Source organism: Cucurbita pepo, chromosome LG04 (genome assembly GCF_002806865.2).
Source record: "Cucurbita pepo subsp. pepo cultivar mu-cu-16 chromosome LG04, ASM280686v2, whole genome shotgun sequence".
NCBI classification, from domain to species: Eukaryota; Viridiplantae; Streptophyta; class Magnoliopsida; order Cucurbitales; family Cucurbitaceae; genus Cucurbita; species Cucurbita pepo.
In genome coordinates, this window is record NC_036641.1 from 507,592 (window position 1) to 519,386 (window position 11,795).

The following is an 11,795-nucleotide window of genomic DNA, read 5'->3' on the forward strand; positions in this document are numbered from 1 at the left end:
GTTTTTTTTTTTTTTTTTTTTTTTTTTTTTCTCTCGATTTAATTTTTGTAATTTTATTTTCCCATTTGGAAATCAAATCCAAAAGAGAGAGAGAGAGAGAGATCTGACACGAGTGAAGAGTCAGCGTGGAGAAAAATTCACATCCGATCCGACTAGGAGAACTCTCCGCTTTTTCCCTTTTTCCAATTTTTATTTTTTTTAAAAAAAAATTAATAATCGGAAGAATTAAGATCAGAACGACGGCGTATTAGCGAATTAGGGTTCGTTATTTAAAAAAGAAAATGACACGTCAGTATTAGTGAATGATTCTCAGCCACAAGCTTGTTTGTGGCTTTGAAAAGATCTTTCTTTCATCCCTCTTTTATTTTATTTTATTTTATTCTTTTTCTTTTTCTTTTGCTTTTTTTTTTTTTTTTTAAAACAAAAATGATGACGGAGACTTTAAATCCTAGTCAGCATTTATTCACTTTCTACCTAATATCTACCTTCCTTGCGTACTAATCTTTATAAATAGTTTAAATAATTTACCAATTTCGAAAGGGTAGGACTAAATGATTATTAGTCAGAATTAAAAGTCAAAATTTTGGTGGATAGGGATCCGGTAAGAACTTCTTTCGAGGAATGGGCCAGACTGGTCATTTCTTGAGAACAATAGCTAAGGAAGTTGATGACCTGATGACAAGGGAGCCGACGACCAAAGCCTTGGTGAACAGCGGTCGTAACTATAACGGTCCTTAGATAGCAAAATTCTTTGTCGAGTAAGTTCCGACCCGCACGAAAGACGTAACGATTTGGACACTATTTCGGAGAGAGGCTCGGTAAAATAGACATGTCTGTGAAGATGTGGAGAAAAACCCTATGAAGCTTCACTGTTAACTGGGGATTGGTCTAAAAAAAAATCTAAAAAATATTTTTACTATTTATGAAAATAATTAATATTTTATTTTAAAAATATCCTTAAAATTTTAATCGATGCATTTCAACTTTTTTTTAGTCGACATAGTCATGTTATGGTCACACTATTTACTTCTTGTTTTTAAGAGCGAAGATTATCCTCCTAAATCAACCTAAGTTCTTTCAACATAATTTGTCCTCAATCAGTTCTAGAAAAATTTCAAAGAAGTGATCTGACATGAAATTGTTAAAAAATTAGAGTTCCTATGATTCAACCACCAGAAATGAAGGTACACCTTATTGATATAAGAGCGATTTTCAATTCTTTTAAGCTTTTCTTTATTACTCTATCCTCAAGATCACTCTTATTCAAATGGGTCTCGATTCATTCATAAATTCTCTCGTAATTCATCCAAATATGATTAAAAATGAATTAAAAATATATGGAAACAACGGTTTTTATTTATTTATTTATTAAAAAAAAAAAGCAATATTATAGCAAAGTTTTTAAAAATCAATTTAAAACTCAAAAAATCCATCTAAAAATGAAAATTAAATTTTGGAAATAAAAAAATGGATAGAAAATAAATATAAATTTTAGGTAAATTTTGAAAGACCAAAAATGATTTACTAAAAATAATAAAATAAGCGAACTTTTGAGTTTGCAAATTGAATAGGAAAATCAGTGGGCCTAACGTGGAATGACGAAGAAGCCCACTGAATCCAAGTCATCTCGTTTTTCCAAAAAACGAGGCACGTGATGCGGGACCCACGATTGCCACGCAAGCAGCCGCCATGACCACCTCGATGCCTATTTTTGTCTTTTTATTTGAGGACGTGTACAGGCGGGCCCCGCACCCAGTGAGGAATGGGTTAAGTTGAGATTATGGATCAATGAATTGTAGGACGCAACATGTCATAGATTATCTCCCAACTTTTTTTTAAAATTTTAAAATAATATGTCTATGGTCGTACATCTCAATCTCATAGATTATCTCCCAACTTTTTTTTTAGGTTCAACAATTTTACTTTTAAAAGTTCACGAGTATTTATGAAATACAGTACTAACCTTTCCATTTATTTACTAATGATAATAGTAATTTTGAACATTTTAAAAAATCTAAAGTTTTTTTTGAAGTTTTTTTTAAAATTAAATGAATTAACAAAACTTTTTAAAGCTCAAAAATATTTTTTAAACACTCTTGAAAATTGGGTATATTTCAAAGTGTTTAGGAAGTTCAAGAATATTTTTAAAATAAAATATTAACGGATTCCATCCAAAACTAATTATAATAATTTTTTTTAATTTAATAGTATTTATAATTTTTATTTTTATTTTTTGTAGTTGAAAGTTTAGCAATTTTTTTATATATATTATTTTAACTTATTTATTTATTTATTATATTATTATTCTGATTTATTTTGGGCGGCAGAAAAGACACTTTTTCTCTCGACTGCGTTGGTGTGTCAATTTCTTAGAAACTTTTCTTGTAATATTATAATATTATATATTTTTTTATTAAATTAAACCTCCACGTTAAAGTCTTAATTTTTTTAAAAAAAGTGAAAATACTAATAAAATATTGACCTCGGTCAATATATTTTAAAAATTTTAAAATTTATAATTTATAAAACATATAATTAAAATAACTAATAAATATTTACCTTTTTCCATTTTCTTTATTAATACGAAACATAGGATGATAATATTTTATTGATATTTTAGTTATGCTTTGTATGTGAAAATGTCCACTAAAACCCAATTGAGAGGACACTAGCGGATTTTAAAATCATCACAAACTTCCCGGAATTAGCTCCACATAGTTTATCATCAAAGATTAGAAATATTTATTTTACTTGTGGAGTCTACAACCCGCCTCGAATAGGGAGGACATAATTTACGCTACACTGATTTAATCGCTGGACCACAAACAATATGAATGTATCTATCCTAACTGAACTTAAAAAATAAGAGTAGCATGTGGGTCGAGAATTTTAAGAAATACTCATTAAGTTAACCCCACTATTAAAGTTACGAAATGCATTCACATGCAATCATGCTTGAGACCTATTTTTTCATAAAGTATCGTGACATGATCTTGATCTCTACTTCCAATCTCGGTAAAATTAGATGTGTAGTACTTCTTTACACACGACCCATGTACACGCACATGTACCCTAGGTGGGCTCGTATATGTACCTCTGGACCTAGCCTTCAATTAGTGTACACTCATGTTGCTGGAATGCCACAGAAGGAAGAGAGCTCACATAGTATTATGGTGTACACAATACAATATCATAATATCATAGTGTACGCGTTCATACTAATCATAATGAGAAAGTATCTCAATACATATGAATATACAAGATGCATGAGGTCTCTATAACTTGCATCATACATATATGACATGATTTTAAGTAATATAATAGGAGGCAGGAATGAGAATGGGCTTCCCGTCTCCGCCCCTCTATAAACATCTCTACCTACAACCCACTAGAATCTTCATAGAAACGATCGAATTGACTCAGAGATTGAATCTAACAAACAGAGAAAAAAAACGTGTAGGGCAAAAGACTTTAAATTAAAGTAATATAGTTCCCATTGAAAAAGAAAACTCATTTCCAAGAAACTTCAATCTAAGTGGGTTGCAAAAGTGACAGATTCCCACCTAAACTCTATTAATAATCCAAGTGATATCATCATTCTCTTAATATAAACGTTACTACACACTTCCATTTGTTGCATTATAGAGTTCAATTATTGATGGAAATTCCATTTAATTAAACTATTCATGCGGTGTTGATTAATTAAATATGACCGTTTCATGTCATATTTTATCAAATTTCTTGATTGTGTCTTCGAATCAAATCAAAATTTGTGTTTTATAACATTATCTTGAAGTGGTCTCAAAGTCTCACGACAAATAGTTAAAAAATATGAAATTTCCTTGAAAACTCTAAGATGTGTTTCGTCTCCCAATTAGGAGTTGAAGTGGAGTGTGCTAAAATACATTGGTTTTCATTTGATATATATATTTTACAACCTAGTGGATATATAATATCAATTGATCAACTTTAGTCGTGCCCAATATTTTACTCCTTTAACTCTGGTCATCGTTAAAATTTACATATTTATCGATTAATTCTTTTGTAACAATGTGAAATTTCGGGATGTTTTTAGTTTGATCGAAGTCGTTGGACATTGTTAGATGTGAGGTTTGAAGAGCAATTTGAGCATAAAATGGTCGATTTTAATGGTTTGAACAAGCCTTTTAGACTATGGAAGGTTACAAAATTGCACATCCCATGCATCGGTCGTATTATTTGTTGTTGTTGTACTTTAGTAATCTCAAGTCCTACTGATGCATCGGTTCTAGTTTCCACCAAAAATTAATATGGTAACCGCTCTAATTTCTTATTGAAATAGTGTTGCTACTATATGCATGATGTGATACTTTTATGCAAAAACATTCATCTAAAATAATTCATAAAATGATGTCATGGACTTATACGTTTGCGTTAAAAGATTTAAAACAAAGCAACAAAATAACCAACGTGAAATATAAGTAAATCAAAGATAATATTGAAAACGATGCATAATCTAACTTAAGATCTACAAAATAAAACGTAACTACCCTAACACAAGTTCAATGATCTTCAACGCGACGTTACCGTCAATCGTATAGGGGAGCCTTGCCTTTACCTAAAATATAAGAATAGCACAAGATTTGAGTATTCACTTGACCTATTGGAGTGAGGGAATGTAAACACATGCAACATGAATGAGACGTATCATTTAAAACTGTCTTCTTTTAAGCGGCTTTCCTGTCTGAGCAAATTAGATGTGTAGTATCTCTACACACGACTCACACGTGTGAGCATGGGCCCACCAAATAGGCTCGCACAACCCTTGGGCCTGCTGGTTGGGTTAACGTCTCTGGTGCTATTGCCGGACACCCAAAGGGAATAGTGACCGTCGTAGGATCATGATAAACATGATGTTCCTTTTTATTTCATAGTGTACGTATCTGTACTCATCATAAAGGTGGAAGTATTTTGATGCAGGTAAACATACAATTATGCATGAGGTCCCAACATTTTTCATTATAAATAAATTATGCAAGAGGGCCCCATTCATTTCTCACATATTATACTTGGTAATATGCTAACATAAAACCTTACAAAATCATTTCATTCATAGCATAATCTTTAAAATCATAGCTTAGGAGTTATTTATTGCAAATCTTCTTATTTCAATACATATCATAGCATGTCATAGCATATCATGCCTTAAAACAATCATATCATAGTATATCATGGCATTTCATATCATTTCAAAATTCATCATAGCATAATATGATATTTCATTTATACTCTAATGTTACTTGACATATCTTGACATATTATATAGCGAAACATATCATAACATTAAACATATCAAAACATATCACACACATGACATGTGCATGGCCACTGAGCATGTGTTATCAAACGTAAAACAATTCTTTCAACCAAATCGACAGTAGAGCTATTTACTTGGTTGGCCTAGACCGAAGTTACTATAAATGCTAACTTAATACTGTTTTCTAAAATTTAATTCTACCTAAGTAGTTCCACAATTATAAATTAGAATTTTACTCTCAGGACTGACTCACCTAATTTTGTATAAATTAATTTAAAGAGTTGAAATTGGATGTGTAGTATCTCCGAATCTACCAATAATTTAAACTAGTTAAACCTAATTTTGTTTAAATTAATTTAAACATCACTCCAAATAATTGAAGCCAACTAGGATGTAGTCATAATAACCTCAAACGCTCCCAAAGAGTTGAAACTAGTAGGAAAGGGTCCGAGCCTATCATACCCAAACTGGATTGACTCATCTAATTTTGCATAAAATAATTTAAATTTAACTCAAAATAATTTAAACTAGCTAAAAGGTACTCATACTAACCTTAAATGATTCATAGAAGTTGAAACAAGTAGAAAATGGTCGGAGCCTATCATATCCAAATTAGACCAGCCGAAAAGTCGATCTCGAGCCATCATAATGTATATTCTCCAATTGGTTTAGAAGAGTTCAAGTGGTATAAAATAAAAACTCTAAACACAAAATAATTAAATGAATGTCTAAAATTAGGTTCTTTAAAATTCAAAACAATTGGTTGGGTTTTAGGGACTTACAATACACAAAAATAAAAAAACAAAGCAACCCATCATTTTAGTTGCCACAATAACCCATCATTTAGTGGTTAATGTAAACCTAAACCTAACAATGCCAACAAAGACAAGGTGTGTCTCATAAATCTAAATTGTTTATAACCATTTAATTCTTTAGAACGCTGGCTTTCACACAATTTTTTTTTGCCAACCTTTCAAATTCAAGCTAAATTTACAAAATAAAAACTAATTTTACAAAACTAATTTATTTAGTTTTCAAAACTTAACCATAAATCCGTTAAGACATTGACCAGAAGTAGATAACGAAACAAAGAAACCTCGATAATAAAGTCGGTCCTATATCTACACCATAGCTATTGACTCGAAATTAAATCTTAAATGGGAAGGAAGTACCATCAAAGTTGGTAACCCAACAAAGAAGAAATTGAATTAAAGCAGGCCAAGTAGGACCCATTGCCCTTTTCTCCGAACATGATAAAAGAACCAAAACAACAAGAACCTTGGAAGATGGAGTGAAGTTTCCTTACAACATCTTGTCACGTTGAGCATTATTGTAACGTAATTGCACATCTTCTTGTGCACCAACACAGCTCATATATATAAACCCTTAATACCCATCTCCAATTCCGTCAATGTTCTTTAGATTGAAAGTAATTAATCACAATGCCGAGTCAATTCCCCGTTGTCAACTTGAAGCTCGCCCCGACGCTCCTCCTCGTCGATCGGATATCGATTTCCTCGATTCTATTCTCCTTCGTGGATCGAATACATGACCTTATTTCTCAACCTTGGTCACTATTTCATTCACCCCCCAAAGAAAAGGCTTCCCCACAAGGCAATTCCTTAGAATCTGAGGCCACCCAACACAAAAACAGCTCAATCAGCAAAGAAGAAGTGAAATTTGTGATGGAAAAGCTTGAGTTTTTTTGCAGCGATGAGGAAATTGATGAATCGTGGCTTGGAGGTGAGGAAATAGGTGCCATTTTTTATGAGAGTGAGCCAAGCTTGGAGGAGTTGAAGCAGACATTTAATGTGTTCGATAAGAATAGAGATGGGTGTATTGATGCGGATGAGCTGCAGTCCATGCTGGGGTTGCTTGTACCTAATCAAGGCGTGTTCATCCATGATTGCCATAGAATGATTGCAAGATATGATCATAACAAAGATGGTAAAATTGATTTCAATGAGTTCGTTAAGTTTATGGAAATTGCCTTGTCTTGAATTTTTCAAATATGTTCAAAGGTGTTCCAATTTCAATTTCCATTTCCATTGTCATGTCCGACACTTTCATAGCCCTTTTGATGTCTAGGGGTTCTAATGTGTCGACATAAGAGATAAATTAATGTTTTCTATAACATTAAAAAGATGTGCAAAGTATGAGAAAAGTCAAAAAGATGTCACCAATGTCAACATAATATTAAAAATAAAAATTAATTATTGATATGGAACATTTTATCATGTTTTTAGTAAAGTAATAATTCTTCATGCATTCACATTTAATCTTGACCTGTACAAGTCATTAGTTGTTTGGAGATTTAAAACACACTTGACCTTGAGGAAGAACGTGGTGTTTGAGCAGTTCAATTTTATTAGACGAGACGTATTTGAGCTCTGGGTGAACTAACTTTTTTGTTCTTTAGACTTAGTTAACTTCCTTTTATCTTGTAGTGAAGGATCGATATCCTAGTCTGGAGGTGGGATCTCGTCGTATATCATAGAATAGTATGATGTCATCTTTTTAAGCATCTATGTATAATGTTAATAGGTGACCCTTATGTAAAAAACTATAAAGTCAAAAAGTTTGGGGGAGCGACATCATGTGCCACCCGCTACTGAGTCTACTTGTGGGGACTATTAGCAAGTTGTAATGCTCCATGCCTAGAATTCAAAATCTGGAATCGGTACCTAATGACCATGACATTTCTCTACATCTTCTGTGACATGGTCACGTTACTTACTTCTCGTTTCTAAGAGTGAAAACTATCCCCATAGATCAACACTGAAGTTTCTATGATTGAGCCAGTGAAAAGGAAAGTACGCCTTGTTGGTATAGGTAGTAATTTTAAATTCTTTTAAGTCTTTTTTAGTCATCCTACCCTTAGGGTCGCTCATGTGATTTCTATTTGTTTATATACCTCTCATTTACTTCAGTGTCACATGCCTACCAGTTTCCACCTTGGTTCGTCCTCGAGCCACATTTTACTAAGAGAGGTACTTCTCTAATACCATTTGTCATGGCCCACGCCCCCTGCATTCTCTGTGACATGGTTACATTACTTTTAGCTTTTAAGAGTGAAAACTATCCCTATAGACTTATATGGGTCCTTTCAGCATGTTTCGTGCTAGCTCACATGATTCTCAGAAAAATTTTCTGGAGGTCACCTAACTTAAAATTGCTTCAGGCAAAATACGCTTAACTTTTGAGTTCCTATGATTGAGACACTGAAAAAGAAGGTATCACATGACTATTGCATGCAAGTTAATCATTCACTCGTTGTTAACTATAGTTTGATCAAAAGTTTGTTTCCGTTGTAATAATTTTGTACCTTTAAGTAGTACTCATCTTCTAATGACCAATTTATTTATGATTGTATAGCTACCATATTTTCCTATTAAAAATAAGGTCGCTATTACATACATGACATGTCTAATATGCGTGAAATTTTTTATTTAAAATATTTCATAAACAATATTATGAACTTAAACGTTCCTAAATTCTATTTTAAATAAAACTAAACATCTATGGAATAACAAAAACAAAATAACATAATTTAGCGAGCAAGTCATCAAACCAAGTCAACAGCAAAACCACCCACTTACTTAATTGGCCTAAACCGAAGTCACTATATTCCTTTAGTTCTAGTTTAAAGTTGCTCATTGAATTCTAATTCTATTTAATTTAGAATTCAATTATAGAAATTGACTCATCTAATTGCATAAAATAATCAAAATTTGCATAAAATAATGGAAACTTTAGCTCTAATTACTTTAAATTTAGTTTAAAAAAAAACAGAAAATGCATTTTATAAAATTTATTATTTAAATACTTTGATCAAGGGATTCAAATAGTTTTGAAGTTTAATTTTTAGAAATTAAAGTCAAATCTATGAATTTTTTTTCACAACATAAGGGATAATTTTATATAATTAACATGGAGAGTCACAATCTCATGCCAAATTTTGTTATTTTAGTTTTCCACGTCAAATTGTCAGGATGGCCGAATGGTCTAAGACGCCAGAGGATTCAAATCCCACTTCTGACATTTTTATGTAGGTTTCTTTTATATAACAAATAAAACGTGCTTTTACATACTCTTAAAAACAATTATTCTAAAATTTTTAGGCATGGATGATAGTTTAGATTTGTTAAAAGCTCGATGTCCTTATTGTGAACCCGGAGTAAACAAGTGGCATATGAGTGAATCATGACCATATTTGAATGAAAGCAAATGTTGAATTCATCTAAATTTTGAATCTTAGACCTAGTGTGTTACCGTTATCATCTTTAAAAAAAAAGAAAAAGAAAAAATGATTTAGTTTTTTTTTTTTTTTTTTTTTTTTTTTTTTTTTTTTTTTTTTTTTTTTTTTTTTTTTTTTTTTTTTTTTTTTTTTTTTTTTTTTTTTTTTTTTTTTNCCATCTTTCCCCACTTCTCTCCACTCATCTCTCCTCCCTCCCCAATTTATCTCTCCTTAACCCATTGGCCAGAAAGTACAATTACTGTAAAAAGAAAAAGAAAAACAATAATGGTCCCATTTACTAATATGAGAATGACCTTTACCCAGTTGAGATTCACCCTAGATTTACATATGAAAATAGATCTGATCAATAAGATATATATTAAATCTTCATTTTCTTTTATTTTTTTTTAGAAATCACAACGAATTAGAGTTAGATCTTCATCACCCTAGATTTACATATGAAAATAGATCTGATCAATAAGATATATATTAAATCTTCATTTTCTTTTATTTTTTTTTAGAAATCACAACGAATTAGAGTTAGATCTTCATTGAATTATTACAATGATATAGCTTTGAGTCAGAAACTAAATGTCAATCATTTATACGATTCTAGTCCAATTAGTTAAATAGGAAACACTGAGATAAGGAAAGATTTGGAAACAGAGATCCACTCGAAATTTGGAATGCAACAGATAAAAAAAAATTAGGGAATTAAAAACCACAAACTAAATATAGAGGGAAAGGTAAACAACTGAGGGTAAATACAGAGAGTAGTAAAGCCCACTTGAAATAGCTGTATCTACTTTCTTATACAACAGTAACCATGAAAAATAAGATTTTTAATAAAAATATAATTATAGATATATAACATTTCAGACTCTATAACATTTCAAACTTTTAACATTGGACCAATGTAAATTAGAGAAATAATGTTGTAGAGTTCAAACCTGAAACTAGTGTCATGGGCTCATATAGGTTGACTCGAATTTCAAAAGACGGAATCGAACCTTAATTAAAGATATATTCGTGGCAACGACTTAAGCTAGCCAGGTAAGTGACCTTACTATCAGCATGATTATATTTTGATGTTGACACGTACCGTGTGGTTCTGCACGTGTCATATATATTGATATGTGTGAANCTGCACTGTAGGGAAAACGAAACGAAACGAAACGAAAGATAGGTCCCATCATTTCATTGCATGTGATTGTTGCATTTACCTCTAATAGTGGGGTCACTTACTGAGTATTTCTTTAAATATTCAAGNTTACGAGAAATGACATGAAATATAACCCCGTTAGATTTATGTATGATTTGAGAACGGAAGAATGAGAAACGATATGATATGAATGATGAACGATATCTGAAACGATATGAAAAATGATATGATATGTACTTAATGCTAGTGGTGTTCTATCAAATGATAATGAAATTGTAGAAGTAGTGGGGATCTCATGCATTATGTGTGTTCATGCATCTAGGGGGATACCCCTATCCCATCACGAGGGTACGGACGCGTACATCCAATGGCAGGACAATATGCTTTGCATAGTGCTGCCGTGACGGTTACTAGTTCTAACGGGTCCCGACATAAGGGGCTCCCAGAGTATGCCCACCGGATAAGGAAAGTGGCTCAGCGGTGTGCGAACTAGCTGCTGAGCCCATACTCGCACATATGGGCTGTGTGTAGAGTATATGGTACACGTCCAAAATTACTCGTTAGGACTGCACTGTAGGGAAAACGAAACGAAACGAAACGAAAGATAGGTCCCATCATTTCATTGCATGTGATTGTTGCATTTACCTCTAATAGTGGGGTCACTTACTGAGTATTTCTTTAAATATTCAAGCCATGTGTTACTACATTTTTCAGGTTAAGGCAAGGCATTCCTGTACGGTTAACGACGACATCGCAACTCGAGACCATGGCACATGCTGTAACGACCCTAAATTTCCACATACTCAGAGTCGCTACNGTGTTCTATCAAATGATAATGAAATTGTAGAAGTAGTGGGGATCTCATGCATTATGTGTGTTCATGCATCTAGGGGGATACCCCTATCCCATCACGAGGGTACGGACGCGTACATCCAATGGCAGGACAATATGCTTTGCATAGTGCTGCCGTGACGGTTACTAGTTCTAACGGGTCCCGACATAAGGGGCTCCCAGAGTATGCCCACCGGATAAGGAAAGTGGCTCAGCGGTGTGCGAACTAGCTGCTGAGCCCATACTCGCACATATGGGCTGTGTGTAGA

General features: G+C 32.6%; 1 protein-coding gene across 1 annotated transcript; it reads left to right on the forward strand.

Annotated features, from left to right (window-relative positions):
- Positions 1-6,738: 6,738 nt before the first annotated feature.
- Positions 6,739-7,296, forward strand: LOC111792689 (probable calcium-binding protein CML30). Its single transcript, XM_023674239.1, has one exon. It carries the CDS (start codon positions 6,739-6,741, stop codon positions 7,294-7,296), a length of 558 nt encoding a protein of 185 aa, XP_023530007.1.
- The last annotated feature ends 4,499 nt before the right edge of the window (positions 7,297-11,795 follow it).